The sequence below is a fragment of the Mauremys reevesii genome, linkage group 14 (assembly GCF_016161935.1).
Source record: "Mauremys reevesii isolate NIE-2019 linkage group 14, ASM1616193v1, whole genome shotgun sequence".
Taxonomy (NCBI): Eukaryota; Metazoa; Chordata; order Testudines; family Geoemydidae; genus Mauremys; species Mauremys reevesii.
This window is the reverse complement of record NC_052636.1, coordinates 10,009,910-10,028,458: the sequence shown is the minus strand read 5'-3', so window position 1 is coordinate 10,028,458 and position 18,549 is coordinate 10,009,910. Positions and strand designations below refer to the sequence as shown.

General features: G+C 48.2%; 1 protein-coding gene across 1 annotated transcript in view; it reads left to right on the top strand.

Annotated features, from left to right (window-relative positions):
• Positions 1–18,549, top strand: part of LOC120381922 (zinc finger protein 420-like) — a gene marked incomplete at both ends in the record, with an annotated part of 146,778 nt that overhangs the window by 25,077 nt on the left and 103,152 nt on the right. The window contains one exon of the mRNA XM_039500085.1: positions 7,897–8,257. Coding sequence (XP_039356019.1) covers positions 7,897–8,257 — 361 coding nt within the window. The remainder of the gene's footprint in view (positions 1–7,896; positions 8,258–18,549) is intronic.

Sequence of the window (18,549 nt, the reverse complement as noted above, 5' to 3'; positions counted from 1 at the left end):
GTCTCTCTAATTATAAAATACCAAGAAAATCTCAGATTTACACCTTTTCTCAGATTCTTGAACATGGATATAAAATGTTTGCAAATGTTGCCCATTTCCTCTTTATTCATTTATCAAATATTGATGTGAAACACTCAGATTTTACCTCCTATCAACAACTGATATAAAATCCCTCTGATTTTCCACTTTCCTCTCTATAATTTGCAAAATGGATCCCAAATCTCTCAGATTTCCACCCTTTCTCTTTCATTTCTGAACGTTGCTCTCAAAGTTCAGGTTTTGCCTCTTTCTATCTCATTATCAAATGTCAGTTAAAAATCCTCTCGGGTTTGGGGCTGTTCCCCGTGTTTCTAAATCCCACCAACTTCTTCCTTCGAGGGAACCTGTTGCCCTGAGTTCTTCTCCATCTTGGATATTGTAGGGGGTTAAATTGCCCAGAGATCATCTTTCCCGTCTCCTTTGTGAATCATTTGTTCCCTCCTTTATCTCTGTTAAAATGTTTGCCGAAGAAAGAGACCAGCCAGATATTTAATACCCATCAAAGCCAGAGGCCTCCCCCTGTTTGGGGATCAGTGGTTCCCAGCTGGTAACGGGAGAGTTGGCTGGACCCTTTTCTTTTCTTCACCTGGCACGGGATGAGGAGGTCACTCTGAGTGCAGTGTGAGTTGAGAAGTATCCCAAACCCCATGGCAAATGGCCTTGGTGAGGGGTTGCTTCCCGCAGTGCTAAGATGCAGCCACCTCTGGGGTGGATCCAGGGTGGCCATTATTTGCTCATGACAGGCATGGACATTTCTTATCTATTTTGTCCCTCCAGGCCTTCCATTCTCCTGTTAAAGAAGCATCCCCCAGGGCTCCCGCTGCCTGTGTGACTGGCCAGCAGGGGGCGGTGGTCACTTTCTATCCACTTCTCAGGCACTGTGAGGTAACAGTGTTGCTGGGTGGGGGTGGGGCTGTGGGGGGAGATTGCAGCTGAAGGGGGATTGTGGTGGGGGGAGGCCTCTGGGTGGCTGGGCAGGGGGTACCCTAATGAGGTTGGTGGGTTCTGGAGATTTGGGGTTTCAGGGGGTGGTTGTGATGTGCCCAGCCCTGAGGCTGTGGGTCCTGGAGGTGGGTATCGCTGGGGGCCTGTTGGCTGCAGAACAGCCGGGGTGGGCGTCTCTTGGGGAGGCGGGACAGGGGGTTAGAGGGAGCCTGGTGCTGTGCCAGGGGCTCTGTCTGGGCTTCCCCGCAGACTCCTGGGATCGCTGCCGTGCCCAGTGCACAGAGTGTGTGTGGGAGAATCCCCGGTGCTAGGCCAGGGGGTGCCCCTGTAAAGCATCAGGGGATCCCGCAGGGGGGAGGAGGGGGTGCCAGGCAAAGGGCAGGGCAGATCCTGCTGGAGGGTGGGGGTGGATCCTAGGCAGGCAGTGAGGGACTGAGTTCCCAGTGGGGGTCCCTTTTGGGGGGGTCTCTGGCTGTTGGGGTCTCTGGGTGGGGGGAACCCTTTGGGATTCCCAACCTGGCAGTGATGGTCTGGTGGGGGTTCTCTGGCCGGTGGGGCTCTGAGGGGTATCTGAGGTCCCTGGCCGGGGACTCTGGGGGCTGGGTCCCAGGGAATATCTGGGGGGGGGCTGGCTGGGGCTCTGGGGGCTGCTCCTGACCTCGCTTCTTCTCCCTGATTAGCTTATGCCAGAATCCTGGCTCCAAGCACTGCCCGACATTCCCCGGCCACTTTCTAGCCACTTATCAAATCCTGTGAGGTGAAATCACAGATTTTTGCTCTTCTCCCCTCTCGAAAACTGCAGGAACTTCCAGTTCCATTGTCCTAGATTGTCCAGTCCATTGTCCAGTCCTTGTCCTAGATCTAGGGGGTGAGGGAGGTGGGAAGGGGGTCAGCACTGCCGCACAATGGTCCCTTCCACAGCGTTCTGGACTCATTCTTTCTGAACTCTGGTTTCATTGGAGTAACAAGAAGGGTTTCTTCAGATATGTTAGCAACAAGAAGAAAGTCAAGGAAAGTGTGGGTCCCTTGCTGAATGAGGGAGGGAACCTAGTGACAGAGGATGTGGAGAAAGCTAGTGTACTCAATGCTTTTTTTGCCTGTCTTCACAGACAAGGTCAGCTCCCAGACAACTGCACTCTGCAGCACGGTATGGGGAGGAGGTGACCAGCTCTCTGTGGGGAAAGAAGTAGTTTGGGACTATTTAGAAAAGCTGGACGAGCACAAGTCCATGGGGCCGGATGCGCTGCATCCGAGGGTGCTAAAGGAGTTGGCCGATGAGATTGCAGAGCCATTGGCCATTATCTTTGAAAAATCATGGCGATCGGGGGAGGTCCCGGATGACTGGAAAAAGGCTAATGTAGTGCCCATCTTTAAAAAAGGGAAGAAGGAAGATCCAGGGAACTACAGGCCAGTCAGTTTCACCTCAGTCCCTGGAAAAATCATGGAACAGGTCCTCAAGGAATCAATTCTGAACCACTTAAAGGAGGGGAAAGTGATCAGGAACAGTCAGCATGGATTTACCAAGGGCAAGTCATGCCTGACTAACCTAATTGCCTTCTATGATGAGATAACCGGCTCTGTGGATGAGGGGAAAGCAGTGGATGTGCTATTTCTGGACTTTAGCAAAGCTTTTGATACAGTCTCCCACAGTATTCTTGCCAGCTACTTAAAGAAGTATGGGCTGGATGAATGGACAGTAAGGTGGATAGAAAACTGGCTAGATGGTCGGGCTCAACGGGTAGTGATCAATGGTTCCATGTCTAGTTGGCAGCTGGTATCAAGTGGGGTGCCCCAAGGGTCGGTGCTGGAGCCGGTTTAGTTCAATATCTTCATTAACGATCTGGAGGATGGTGTGGACTGCACCCTTAGCAAGTTTGCAGATGACACTAAACTGGAAGGAGTGGTTGATACACTGGAGGGTAGGGATAGGATAAGAGGGACCTAGACAAATTAGAGGATTCGGCCAAAAGAAATATGATGAGGTTCAACAAGGACAAGTGCAGAGTCCTGCACTTAGGACGGAAGAATCCCATGCACTGCTACAGACTAGGGACCGAATGGCTGGGCAGCAGTTCTGCAGAAAACGACCTAGGGGTTACGGTGGACGAAAAGCTGGATATGAGTCAGCAGGGTGCCCTTGTTGCCAAGAAGGCTAATGGCATTTTGGGTTGTATAAGTAGGGGCATTTCCAGCAGATCGAGGGATGTGATCATTCCCCTCTATTCAGCACTGGTGAGGCCTCATTTGGAGTACTGTGTCCAGTTTTGGGCCCCACACTACAAGAAGGATGTGAATAAATTGGAGAGAGTCCAGCGGAGGGCAACAAAAATGATTAGGGGGCTGGAGCACATGACTTATGAGGAGAGGCTGAGGGAACTGGGATTGTTTAGCCTGCAGAAGAGAAGAATAAGGGGGGATTTGATAGTTGCTTTCAACTACCTGAAAGGGGGTTCCAAAGAGGATGGATCTAGACTGTTCTCAGTGGTAGAAGATGACAGAACAAGGAGTAATGGTCTCAAGTTGCAGAGGGGGAGGTTTAGGTTGGATATTAGGAAAATCTTTTTCACTAGTAGGGTGGTGAAGAACTGGAATGGGTTACCTAGGGAAGTGGTGGAATCTCCTTCCTTGGAGGTTTTTAAAGTCAGGCTTGACAAAGCCCTGGCTGGGATGATTTAGTTGGGTTTGGTCCTGCTTTGATCAGGGGGTTGGACTAGATACCTCCTGATGTCCCTTCCAACCCTGAGATTCTATGATTCTATGATTGAGACCATTGTTAATCCAGAGTCACTGTATGGAAAGACAAGGAGTGACTCCGGATGGACAGTGGGGCGAATGAGATCAGCAGTGCTCCCTGTGAGGAGGGGCTCTCATTAGCTGCTCTCCCCAGAGAGCTAAAGGAGGGAAGCTGCTCAAACGCTCTGTCCCTCTCTGCTCAGGATACTGGGGTTCAGCTTCCTGGGTCAGACGCTGCAGCCTCCATTGTGATCTGGGAGACCAGGCTTAGCAGCTGCTGCTCCACCAGTGGGGGTTCTGTGCTGGGAAGAGACCTTAATTAAAGCTGCTTCTTTGCCTGGCCCAGGGGATGACTTTCTCCAGCTGGTCCTAGCCCCCTAGGGCAGCCCTGGGCCCTGTTAATACTAAATTCTGAGCCAGAGTCTCCAGGTAACTGACAGACCTCAGGGAAAGTGCTGGGGACTGGCAAGAAAGTGACTCTGCACAAACAGCCCCTCCTCATTTCTCCTCCCAGTAGCAATTGCCAGGAGAAAATCCAACCATGGGAGAGCAAAGCCCCCAGGAATGGGACTGTCCCAGCCAGAGGGGCAGGGAGAGAGGACAGGGGAAGGAGAGACTGAAAGCGGCAGTGGTTGAAATGAGCGGGGAGAGATTTCCAGCTCTCTAGTCCACCCAGACACATGTATTGCTGCATCCCTGGGCAGAACCACTTTCCAGTGAACAAAACAAGGATCAGAGAGAGGAAAAGCCAGTTCCTGACTCCATATTCCCTCTGCTGGGGTGTGGCTGCCGTGGGGTCAGTGTCCGAGGGAATCCCCCACAGTGACTCCTTTGGTTCTGCTCTTTTCTAGCCTTGTGTTCAGAGACTTTGTTAGGGGGTGAGGGGAGGGAGAAGGGAGGTTAAAAATGTGTCTGGGCTTAGCCTGGCAGCAGGGGCCAGGTCAACATTGTAATAAACAGACTGAGCATTTCCCAGCATGGCAGAATCTAGGGTGTCTGTCTGCAGGGAAGGGGCCTGGGGGAATTCTGATGTGTAATTAACTAAAACCGGTTCTGAAACCCCCACAACTGCCCTTCTCCCTCAGACAGGCTGCAGAATGGCGTCCATGTTTTGCTCCAGCTCATCCCAGCCTGGCGTGAGACAGGGAAGAGAAATGGCAGCAGTGGAGCCAACTCAGGTAGAGATTATCGGGGGGTTGCTGGTGGGTTCCTGCTGGAGGAGAGGGAGAGCAAATACACCAGAGTTGGGAAGGTTTGCACAGTCTGGTTTGGAGGTTGGAGCGGGGCAGGAAATTCACAGGTTGGGGAAAGGAGGAGTCCAGGGTGTGGCAAACCTGCTGGGAGTTATTTAATAAGTGGCCTAGATTCTAGGAACAGACCCAGGAGGTTGGGAGGTGGAAATGCCCTAATTTGTGAAGAAAGAAAATAGCCCACCTACATGGAGCTAGTCAAACTGACCAGACTCCCAGTGCTGGAGCCTGAGCTCACTAACCAGTGGCTGCTGTGAGCTATGAAGGGGGCACCCAGGTTTATTGGAGCTGCCTCTCCCTTCATATCCCACTCCTCACAATGAGGAGGCTATTGGGCTTCCTACCAGGGAGCTCTCCCTGGACCCTGCTAGGGGCTCCATCTCCTGTATCAGTCGGTGGCCAGTAGGTGTGTGATGGATCTGCTGGGAGAGACAAGGGGCTCTCTCTTCGTCCCCTCACCCTGGTATTTGTTGGATACTCTGAGCGGGGTCGGGGTGGGACTCTGTTGACTGCAATCCACCCAGAGCTTCCATTTGATTCGCTCCTCTCTGCCACAAATAGTGGGGCTGTGAGTGGGGAAAGAGGTCCTGAGTGTTGGACTCTTACTGTTTCAGGGGCCGGTGACCTTCGAGGAGGTGGCTGTGCATTTCACCAGGGAAGAGTGGGCTCTGCTGGACCCCGCTCAGAGAGCCCTCTACAGGGATGTCATGCAGGAGAACTATGAGAATGTGACCTCACTGGGTAAGGGTTCCTGTTCCCTCTGTTCTTTCAAATGATACCTCACAAGCCATACTGTATACAAAATTTATCATAATTTTCTAGAAGAGTGAACACAGGGGTGTAGACAGATAGTGTGTGTGTGTGTGTGTTCCCAGCAGATATGTGGGTATTTCAATCCCTCACAAGCATAGTGTTCGGCATCTTCAAGGACCTGGGGAACTGGTCCTGGGAATTCACTGGTTTACCAAGTGTGACACTGTATGGAATTGTGAGACACTTTGGTATTAATAATAAAATAATCTGATAAAATTGCAATGAATCATGCTAGATATGCCATGTAAGGTGTCAGTGAAAATGTTATGATTTGCCAAGTATGATAATTTTGTTTCTATGTTTGTATCACCTTTGTATTGTGAGTTATAGATATGTAGGGTATATCTGTATTTCCAGACTGGTGCAGTGTTTCTGGGTGACACCCCCAGATATATTGGCATCAGCACTGCCTACCCTGTTTGATGGCCCATTGAGGGTCATCAGCTGTACAATGAGCCCATGGAAAGGACCAAGGGGATACACCTATTGAGTCAGCAAGACATGCTGGGGTATGCCTGTGTAATGAGAACTCCAAGGCTTTGCCATGCCATGTGCTGTGAATCTTGTATTTGGGACACAGGAAGTACAGGCCACATGGCAAAAGGAATATAAAGGGCAGCTGCATCATCTCCATTCTGTCTTCAAACCCCCTTCCTACCTCTGGAGCAACTTCTCTACAAACTGAACCCTGGAACAAAGGACTGAATGACCATCCAAGCTGTGGATGTGTTCCAGACAGATTTTCACACTGGCAACTCACCAATACTGCTAAGAACCTGATATATCCATTTTGGAATGTACCTGACTGCTTTCCCATTTAACTTCTTTCTGTCTTTCTTTTGTTTAAACCTTTAGTTTAGATGCTAAAGGATTGGCTGGAAGGATGGAATTTTGGGTAATATCCAAACCTATACTGACCTGGTGATGTGGCTGAGCCTTTGGGGTCAGAGGAACACTTTGTTTATGTGAGCAGAGTTTTTAAATAACCTCTCACTGTACTGGACCTCGCTGCTGATTAGGAGCCAGAGAACTGGGATGGAATAAAGGGGGCCGTGTGATTTCTTTTTTCAGCTTCTCGATAACCCAGTTGGTGACTGGTCAGTGAGTTTAATTTCAGTGTTAACCAGCAGTTTTGGGAGCATCAGCTCTCCCTTTTTCAGCCTGCCCTAACTTTGGCATTTTCAGTGAGAACTGCCCCTGGCCCACCAGGTCACACTAGGCACTGAAGTTAAATTAATAGAATGTTTGTTTTTTTATGACCAAGTCTTTTGAAATCAACTGAACTCCTTTGTTTTCTTTCATCTGAGCAGGGTTTCTAGTTTTCCAACGTGATGTGATCTCCCAGCTGGAACAAGGGGAAGACCCATGGGTCCCAGACCTCCAGGGTTCAGAGGAAAGAGAGATCCTGAGATCTCCCTGCACAGGTGAGGAAACATTAAACCACCTCAGAATCTGTAAGTGCCTGAAGGAAACATCTGGAATGCCCAAAAAAGCCCTTAGGAGGTCTCTCAGTTCATTATTGTCCCTAGCAGGGGTCATATCCTCAGGGTAAATATAGTTCATGGCTTCCTATAAATCCTAGCAGACACCAGGCAGTAGCTTCCTCCCTTCCCCCTGCGTATTTGGATGGGATGTGAAGGCTGAATTAATCCCCCTCCTCTCTCCTATTTGCGGGAAGAGTTTGGGGGAGTTCAGCTCCTGATTTTTATTTGACCTGTCTTCAGCACTTGTTTTTGTTTGGTCTTCTCCTTTCCATCCCTGTTTGAGGTTTCTGTCTCTATCACAGCAGGTGATGCAATGGCATGTGAGAAAGAGGAGCAGAATTCTCAGCCTGAAAATGTTGAGCCAGTGGGTAAAAATAGAGCATTATCGCAAAGATCGAAAAGGAATGTGTCCAGGAGTCATGAGCAGGGAAAATCCTGGGAGATTCAGCACAGACCAGAAACAGATCAAGGAAACCAGCCAGGGAAGAAAGTGGATAAATTTATTTCCTGTTGGGGAACTCAGAAGGTCCTCATGGAAACCACAACACAGCAGGATATCCTCAGGCGAAAGAGAAAAAATACATGCAGGGAGTGTGGAAAAACCTTCTCTCACAGCTCAGCCCTTTCTGTACATCAGAGAATCCACACAGGGGACAGGCCCTATGAATGCACTGAGTGCGGGAAAACCTTCAATCGCAGTTCGCACCTTATTAGGCATCAAACAATCCACAGAGGAGAGAGGCCCTACGAATGCCGTGAGTGCAGGAAAAGCTTCACTAGCAGCTCAGACCTTTCTAAACATCAGAGAATCCACACAGGGGAAAGGCCCTTTGAATGCCGTGAGTGTGGGAAAAGCTTCACTAGCAGCTCAAACCTTTCTCAACATCAGAGAATCCACACAGGGGAAAGGCCCTTTGAATGCCGTGACTGTGGGAAAAGCTTCACTAGCAGCTCAGACCTTTCTAGACATCAGAGAATCCACACAGGGGACAGGCCCTATGAATGCACTGAGTGCGGGAAAACCTTCAATCGCAGTTCGCACCTTATTAGGCATCAAACAATCCACGGAGGAGAGAGGCCCTATGAAAGCCGTGAGTGTGGGAAATGCTTCACTAGCAGCTCAAACCTTAGATTTAATTTACCCTGGTTCCTCAACTGTTGCTACAGCTCTAGTACCCATCAATCCAAAGACTGAGAGAAATAGAGAGTTCCAACCATTGTCCTTTTAGTATCTTATTGTTCCTCTCTGTTTTTTGTGCTGACCTTTCTATTCTATCATTTTCTGCCTTTGTTTAGTTGGTAACAGTTGGTTTCCATCACTCATGTTTATCTGTTTAAATCTCGTTGTTAAATAAATGTTTTACTTGTTCGATAACTGTACTCAGGTGCTGTGTGAGATACAGTAGCAATGGTCCACAGTAAAACTAGTAACCTGGGATACTTGGGGAAGAGAGGATCTGGGATTTCACCGAGTAGCTGGTGACCCAGGCTGGACCCCAGAGGGGGACACATTGAAGGAACTCAAGGGTTAAGGTGGCTGCTGTAGCTCAGAGGAGGGTGCTTGAGTTCCAGCAGGCTGGTGAGTTTGGTCACTAACATCCAGGTGCCAAATGCCAAACTCCCTCTTCCTGCTGGCCTCCTCTGCGTGACTTGCCAAAGGAGCATCAACGAATGGTGACGCTCTACTAACCCCATTTAGCCGCAATGATGTGCTTACTTTCTGCCCTGCCTTTCTCAGCTCGACTTTCCTCTTTTGCCCCATTCCTGCCTCACTTCCTCCTTTGGCAAGTCACGCAGAGGAGGCCAGCAGGAAGAGGAGTTTGGCATTTGGCACCTGGATGTTAGTGACCAAACTCACCAGCCTGCTGGAACTCAAGCACCCTCCTCTGAGCTACAGCAGCCACCTTAACCCTTGAGTTCCTTCAATGTGTCCCCCTCTGGGGTCCAGCCTGGGTCACCAGCTACTCGGTGAAATCCCAGATCCTCTCTTCCCCAAGTATCCCAGGTTACTAGTTTTACTGTGGACCATTGCTACTGTATCTCACACAGCACCTGAGTACAGTTATCGAACAAGTAAAACATTTATTTAACAACGAGATTTAAACAGATAAACATGAGTGATGGAAACCAACTGTTACCAACTAAACAAAGGCAGAAAATGATAGAATAGAAAGGTCAGCACAAAAAACAGAGAGGAACAATAAGATACTAAAAGGACAATGGTTGGAACTCTCTATTTCTGGCACAGGGTTCTGCCTCCCAGCAGCCAACCGCACCTCCCGCGGCTTTGCAGAACGAATGGTGACGCTCTACTAACCCCATTTAGCCGCAATGATGTGCTTACTTTCTGCCCTGCCTTTCTCAGCTCGACTTTCCTCTTTTGCCCCATTCCTGCCTCACTTCCTCCTTTGGCAAGTCACGCAGAGGAGGCCAGCAGGAAGAGGGAGTTTGGCATTTGGCACCTGGATGTTAGTGACCAAACTCACCAGCCTGCTGGAACTCAAGCACCCTCCTCTGAGCTACAGCAGCCACCTTAACCCTTGAGTTCCTTCAATGTGTCCCCCTCTGGGGTCCAGCCTGGGTCACCAGCTACTCTTCTACCACTAGTTCGTTAACAGCAATATAAAATCCCCTCAGATCTTGGTGTTTTTCTCTCATGTTATCAAATACGCAGTTTGTGACACATTTTCTGTGCAAATCTCAAAGGTTCATATAAAATACCCTAAACATTTGTCCCACTGCTCTCTAGTTGTCTATTTCTAATTGAATATGCCCTGAGATTTTCCCCTGTCTCTCTAATTATAAAATACCAAGAAAATCTCAGGTTTACACCTTTGCTCAGATTCTTGAACCTGGATATAAAATGTTTGCAAATGTTGCCCATTTCCTCTTTATTCATTTATCAGATATTCATGTGAAACACTCAGATTTTACCTCCTATCAACAACTGATATAAAATCCCTCTGATTTTCCACTTTCCTCTCTATAATTTGCAAAGTGGATCCAAAATGTCTCAGATTGGGAACTCTTTCATTTCTGAACATTGCTCTCAAAGCTCAGGTTTTGCCTCTTTCTATGTCATTATCAAATGTCAGTTAAAAATCCTCTGGGGTTTGAGGCTGTTCCCTATGTTTCTAAATCCCAGCAACTTCTTCCTTCGAGGGAACCTGTTGCCTTGAGTTCTTCTCCATCCTGGATGTTGTAGGGGGTTAAATTGCCAGAGATCATCTTTCCCGTCTCCTTTATGAATCATTTGTTCCCTCCTTTACCTCTGTTAAAATGTTTGCCGAAGAAAGAGACCAGCCACATATTTAATACCCATCAAAGCCAGAGGCCTCCCCCTGTTTGAGGGATCAGTGCTTCCCAGCTATTAATGGGAGAGTTGGCTGGACCCTTTTCTTTTCTTCAGCTGGCACGGGATGAGGAGGTCACTCTGAGTGCAGTGTGGGTCCAGAAGTATCCCAAACCCCATGACAAATGGCCTCTGTGAGGGATTGCTTCCCACAGTGCTAAGATGTAGCCACCTCTGGGGTGGATCCAGGGTGGCCATTATTTGCTAGTGACAGGCATGGACATTTCTTACCTATTTTGTCCCTCCAGGCCTTCCATACTCCAGTTCGAGAGACTTCCCCCAGGGCTCCCTCTGCCTGTGTGACTGGCCAGCAGGGGGCGGTGGTCACTTTCTATCCACTTCTCAGGCTCTGTGAGGTAACAGTGTTGCTGGGTGGGGTGGGGTGGGGCTGGGAGATAGCAGCTGAAGGGGATTGTGGTGGGGGAGGCCTCTGGGTGGCTGGGCAGGGGGTTCCCTAGTGAGGTTGGTGGGTTCTGGAGATTTGGGGTTTCAGGGGGTGGGTGTGATGTGCCCAGCCCTGAGGCTGTGGGTCCTGGAGGTGGGTATCGCTGGGGGCCTGGTGGCTGCAGAACAGCCGGGGTGGGCGTCTCTTGGGGAGGCGGGACAGGAAGTTAGAGGGAGCTTGGTGCTGTGCCAGGGGCTCTGTCTGGGCTTCCCCTGCAGACTCCTGGGATCGCTGCCGAGCCCAGTGCACAGAGTGTGTGTGAGAGAATCCCCGGCGCTAGGCCAGGGGGTGCCCCTGTAAAGCACTAGAGTTCCAGCAGGCTGGTGAGTTTGGTCACTAACATCCAGGTGCCAAATGCCAAACTCCCTCTTCCTTGTGGCAGGTGCCAACAAGGAGACTCACAGCCCTCAGCACCCTGAGAAGGGTCACAATGTGTCTCTATGTTGATCCACCTGTCAAATTCACACAGGGAAAGCTCCCGATAGCACAAAACTCTGCCCTATGAAATCATGGAACATGTGCTCTTTGCTCTGTGAAAGCATGTAAAGAATCCAAGTGCTGGAGGACAGGGTTTGGGTCCAGAGTGACCTAGACAAATTGGAGGATTGGGCCAAAAGAAATCTGAGGAGGTTCAACAAGGAGAAGTGCAGAGTCCTGCACTTAGGATGGAAGAATCCCATGCACTGCCACAGACTGGGGACTGACTGGGTCAGGGGGGATTTGATAGCAGCCTTCAAGTACCTGAAAGAGCAGCAGTGTGGGCTTTCTCCTGGCCACTTTTGCTGGGCTGGGCAGGCATCCTGGAGGCCTTTCTAGAAGAGAATTGGGAACTGAGTTAGAAAAACCAATGTGAAAACCAGAACCTCAGGTTTAGACTCATTTATTTATAATATTAAATCTTCAATTCTAGTGTCACAGTCAATACAATTGCTTCAGCCTGATAGTTGCCCAAAGGGAAACTTAACGTCTCTCCAAGGGGAGTGGAGAGAAAACACTTTTCAGAGTCCAAGAGAGACAAGGTGGTGAGGGTAAGAGGACCAACCTCTGTTGGTGAAAGAGACAAGCTGTGGAGCTAACCCCACACACTTCTTCAGTTCTGTGTAGCCTGGAAGGTCGTCTCTTCCATAACCAGCAGTTAGAACATAAGAACAGCCACACTGAGTCAGACCAGTTCATCTAGCCCACTCTCCCGAAAGTGGCCAATGCCCGGCGCCCCAGAGGACCCCTGGGACCAACATGGATACACCACCACCACAAACAAGGTTAAAAGTCAATGCACAGGGGAGAAGCATCTTGTGTTTCATTCCTTATGTCCTAGTCCCATCGTGTGGCCATTTCCTTTTCTTCCTTTCTGTTAAAAGCTTTGGGTGTTTTGCACAGAAACATTATTTCCCCAGGAGAGACCCAGGAGTGGGGGCTGCATTCCTGTGCCAAACAGTCACTGGAAGGGGGCAGACAAAAGCCTTTAGGACGAGGCGTCCGTCACTGTCAAAAGATCATCTCCCTCCTGCAGGTCACTGGCAGCCTAATTTGTTCCTTATCCTCCCAGAGTCTGGGGGCTGGAATCAGCACTACCCAGCCCCTCCGTATGTAGCAGGAACAAACACAAACCTGGTCTTTAAAACAAGCTGTCCCCTTCCTCCTCAGGGAAGAGTTTTCTGTGATTGAAGTTGAGCTTCAGTTCCCCTCTCCTAGGGGCGGGGCGGGTGTGGGGCCAGCTCCCAGTGAGATCTGTTTTCAACATTGCCCCCTTTCAGTCACTTTGGGATGGTAACTCTGCTCCCAGCTGTCAGGCAGCTTCCAGCCCATCCACCCTGCTCACTAACTCTGTGGTCATGTGTCACTCCCTCTGCCAGCACTCACAGTCTGCAGGAAAGCTACTCCTGCCAGATGCATTGGTGATCTAGTGGTGTGCGTAGGTGCTTTGCAAGCAGTTGATCTGGGTTTGATTCCCAGCCAATGCAATAATGGCTTTTCTCTTCTGTTGTTTCCTCATCTGGAAGTGGTTTAATTTCACTCACATTATGTTACAATCACATTATCTATAGAATGAGACAATAAATGTGTCAAAGTCCAGCAGGTCATACAGGATGGAGGCACACAAGGGGCTGGAATGTGTCATCTGAGAAAGACAGAACCCTTGGAAACCTGCATCTCCCCTCCCCTGGCCTTGCGTGTTATGATTCCAGCTGTGTGAGCTGTTTGTAGGATGTTCCGGCATGGTGGGGAAATGAAGTTTTGAGTCAGTTTTTGCTCCTGCAGGTTCCTTTGCTGTTACAATTATAATGACATGAACAAAAGGGAGGCACAATAAACATAACCCCCAAATTGCAATACAGGTGGGGAAAGAGACGATCACGGTTAAGCCAAACACATCAAAATTAAAATTAATACAAAAAAAGGGAGAGGGAAGAGATCAGGTATGTGGCAATCCCCTTGATATTTCAACACACATTGTTAGAATCAAAGTTCAGACTTGACACTGGAAAACCCGCAACTACCTGTCTCTGTGAACACCTGTGATGATCAAGACTGAGTTGGGACACCTGTTCTGCTTCAATCATTTATTGTCTCTCTGTTCTCTCCTTCTTCTCCCCCCAATTCCTCATCTCCAATGTCTCTGCCTTTCTCCTCTTGCTCCCTCTCCCCTGCCCTTTCCCAGTGGCAGCAGCTTGCAGGGCTTCTCCCCTGGTAGCTGGTGCTCATTATAAATCAAATAAATCAAAACACTTCCACCTGCTAGTGGATTTAGCCCAGGACCCTCAGAGTCAGCAGCTGTTACCCCAGCTCTCTGCTCAGGTGTCCTAGCGCTGGAAGCCTCCTGTTTAGATCCTAAAATAGCATTTTTGCAGCGGGGAGCTGAAATTTTGGACCGGACATTGTAGCTCCACCGTTATTTTATTGAATTGCTTCAAAACAGCAAGTGTAGGAAGTCTCCTAAGTGCCAGGCTTTCTGCCATGGAAACAGCTGCCCCTGCTCTGCAGGAGTCTGTGCGTTCCACTCAGCAATGTACAAACCTGCTCCACACTGAATGGGGGTCAGACAGTGACGGTAACGCAAATCTTCAGACTATTAACCCAAGTCCCTTCCTTTCTTTAACCCAGGACGTGCCAGTCACCTGTTAGCCATGGTGTTATCTTCACCTTCAAATACCTCTCAGGACATTGAACAGAGGAAGTGAACCCCCACCCCAATGGCTCCCTGTACCTAGGTACCAAACCTGCCCCTGGAGACTGTCTGGTTTTATATTCTTAGAGATTTTTCTCTTCAAACCCCTTATCCCAATCTCTGGGCCAACCGCCACATTTCAGAGTTTAGAATTTACTCTCATCCCCCTCGTATGGCACTTTCCATGTGACTGAGACAAAGCAAGTGGGGGAAGCTCCATGGCTAATGAAAACCGATGCTCTGGGTCAGGCCTGAACTGATAACCCCAGCAGTGCGCCTCCCTCAGTAGCCAGTTGTACCCCTGTAGGTGGGAAGTAGGCAGTTACCTGTGTCTGTGATTAATAGCATTGGTGGCTAATAGAAAGGCTGATGGTTCAAACCCAGGTGAAGATGGAGGTGTTTGTTTAGTGATGAGAATCAAGTGCATTTTAACAGGTAGGAAAACGCCTCAATTCTGGTCTAGCCTCATTGGGCAAGCATAAGCGGTACTTTTGCCAGCTGCATTGGTGGTAGAGTGGTGAGCATAGCTGCCTTCTAAGCAGTTGACTTGTGTTCGATTCCCAGCCAATGCTGTGAGGTGACATTTTCTGAGGTGGGAATTGGTTTAATTTCAGTCACATTGTATCAGTTTATCAATGGAAGGAGAGAATCAGTGTCCTGCAGGTCATTAAACACCCAGTGGAGGAAGAAAGGGGCGGGACTATAGAGTGAGCAGGTGGAGCCATCCTGGTATTACAATGTTCGGTTGATGTTTTTTTCCTATACTTCCCTCTCCCTGTTAGACTCAGAGCTTTTAAGGTCAGAAGGGACCAGTGTGATCATTAATTTATCTGCAAAAAGAATAAGGAGTCCTTGTAGCACCTTAGAGACTAACAAATTTATTTGAGCATAAGCTTTTGTGGGCTAAAACCCACTTATTTGTTTAAAAGGAAGTTCTTCTCCACGCAGTGCACAGTCAACTTGTGGAACTCCTTGCCTGAGGAGGTTGTGAAGGCTAGGACTATAACAATGTTTAAAAGGGAACTGGATAAATTCGTGGTGGCTAAGTCCATAAATGGCTATTAGCCAGGATGAGTAAGAATGGTGTCCCTTGCCTCTGTTCATCAGAGGATGGAGATAGATGGCAGGAGAGAGATCACTTGATCATTGCCTGTTAGGTTCACTTCCTCTGGGTCACCTGGCATTGGCCACTGTCGGTAGACAGATACTGGGCTAGATGGACCTTTGGTCTGACCCGGTGTGGCCGTTCTTATGTTCTTATCGGATGCATGCAGTTAAAAATACAGTAGGAAGATATATATACACACAGAGAACATGAAAAAAATGGTGTTGCCATACACACTATAACGAGAGCGATCAGTTAACGTGAGCTGTTATCAGCAAGAGAAAAAAACCTGATGTTGGGAGGGGAACAGGAGTAAGGACAAAAGAAGCAAGAGACAAAGAGAAAGGAGGGAGGGATGAAGGAAAAGGTGAAACAAAAAGGACAAACCCTAATGTCCCCAATGATTCTAAGGGACAAAATCCCAGGTGCGGAATAAAATTCTGCCTCCTTAAGCTCGTGTTTTCCATGCCTAGAATTCAATTGTCACCAGATGGATCAGACTGAACAGATTTCAAACCTCCAGGAGGCTCTTACCTTCTAAACAGGGACGGCTGTTTTCTAGTAAAATCACTGAAAGGGAAGGAGAAAACTCGGAAGAGGTTCCTCCTGGCGCTCACGTCCGTGAACCCGAATACTCTCTCAGTCCTCAGAGAGAGACCTGGAGAAGGAGACTTGCTGAAGCAAAGCCACAGGGGTCTCTGAGGTTTCCCTGGCCCCTCGCCCCTGTCCTGCCTGGCTGATGTCAGCATCTCTCTGTGAGGTCACCACCTCCCCACCACCTTGGACCAATAGGCTGAGGTCCTGCAAAAGGCCTTTGTGATGTCACTGCCACACCCCTCCCTTGCTGTGCCAATGTCCTGCCCCTAGCCAGGCACTTTGCAGGTTTGAGCTACTCCCTGGGGATCACCCCACTCAAGGAGCGTTCGTTCTAGGCAGCAAGCCGGCTAGACAGGGAAACATCAGACGCTGCTCCCAATGCTATACTCAGTTTTTCAGAAATTAGTCGACTTTATGGCCAGAAGAGACCATTAGAGCATCTAATCTTACCCTCTGCATATCACAGGCCTCCTGTATGACACAATAGCTACTTTTTGAAGCTAACACATTCCAGAAAGGCATCTAGTCTTCATTAAATAACATCAGGAGATGGAGAATCCACCACTTTCCTTGGTAGCTTGTTCCTGTGGTGAATCATCCTTGCTGTTGAACATTTGTGCCTTATTTGTAATATGAATTTGTCTCTTTTCACCTTCCAGCCATTGGGTCTTGTTATGCCTTTCTCTGCTCGATTAAAGACCCCTTTAATACCCAATCTTTTCTCTCCCTGAAGGCCCTTCAACACTTCAGTGAAGTCACCTTTCAATCTTCTTTTGATCAGCTAAACAGGTTGAGCTCTTTCAATAGCTCCCTAGAAGGCATTTTTCTCCAGCCCTCAGAACATTTGGTAGCTCTTTGCTGCCCCAGCAGAGCAGTTTGCAGGGACCACTGGAGTGGTTCATGAACAGAACATAAGAAAGGCCGTACCGGGTCAGACCAAAGGTCCATCTAGACCAGTATCTGCCTACCGACAGTGGCCAATGCCAGGTGCCCCAGAGGAAGTGAACCTAACAAGCAATGATCAAGTGATCTCTCTCCTGCCATCCATCTCCATCCTCTGACGAACAGAGGCTAGGGACACCATTCTTACCCATCCTAGCTAATAGCCATTTATGGACTTAACCACCATGAATTTATCCAGTTCCCTTTTAAACATTGTTATAGTCCTAGCCTTCACAACCTCCTCAGGTAAGTAGTTCCACAAGTTGACCGTGCACTGCATGAAGAAGAACTTCCTTTTATTTGTTTTAAACCTGCTGCCTGTTAATTTCATATAGTGACCCCTAGTTCTTGTATTATGGGAACAAGTAAATAACTTTTCCTTATCCACTTTCTCAACATCACTCATGATTTTATAGACCTCTATCATATCCCCCCTTAGTCTTCTCTTTTCCAAGCTGAAGAGTCCTAGCCTCTTTAATCTTTCCTCGTATGAGACCCTCTCCAAACCCCTAATCATTTTAGTTGCCCTTTTCTGAACCTTTTCTAGTGTTAGAATATCTTTTTTGAGGTGAGGAGACCACATCTGTACACAGTATTCGAGATGTGGGCGTACCATGGATTTATATAAGGGCAATAATATATTCTCAGTCTTATTCTCTATCCCCTTTTTAATGATTCCTAACATCCTGTTTGCTTTTTTGACCGCCTCTGCACACTGCATGGACATCTTCAGAGAACTATCCACGATGACTCTGAGATCTTTTTCCTGACTCATTGTAGCTAAATTAGCCCCCATCATATTGTATGTATAGTTGGGGTTATTTTTTCCAATGTGCATTACTTTACATTTATCCACATTACATTTCATTTGCCATTTAGTTGCCCAATCACTTAGTTTTGTGAGTTCTTGTTGAAGTTCTTCACAATCTGCTTTGGTCTTAACTATCTTGAGTAGTTTAGTATCATCTGCAAACTTTGCCACCTCACTGTTTACCCCTTTCTCCAGATCGTTTATGAATAAGGTGAATAGGATTGGTCCTAGGACTGACCCTTGGGGAACACCACTAGTTACCCCTCTCCATTCTGAGAATTTATCATTAATTCCTACCCTTTGTTCCCTGTCCTTTAACCAGTTCTCAATCCATGAAAGGACCTTCCCTTTTATCCCATGACAGCTTAATTTACGTAAGAGCCTTTGGTGAGGGACCTTGTCAAAGGCTTTCTGGAAATCTAAGTACCCTATGTCCACCGGATCCCCCTTGTCCACATGTTTGTTGACCCTTTCAAAGAACTCTAATAGATTAGTAAGACACGATTTTCCTTTACAGAAACCATGTTGACTATTGCTCAACAGTTTGTTTTTCTATGTGTCTGACAATTTTATTCTTAACTATTGTTTTGACTAATTTGCCCGGTACCAACGTTAGACTTACCAGTCTGTAATTGCCGGGGTCACCCCTAGAGCCCTTTTTAAATATTGGTGTTACATTAGCTAACTTCCAGTCACTGGGTACCGAAGCGGATTGAAAGGACAGGTTACAAACCTTAGTTTACAGTTCCGCAACTTCACATTTGAGTTCTTTCAGAACTCTTGGGTGAATGCCATCTGGTCCCGGTGACTTGTTAATGTTGAGTTTATCAATTAATTCCAAAACCTCCTGTAGTGATACTTCAA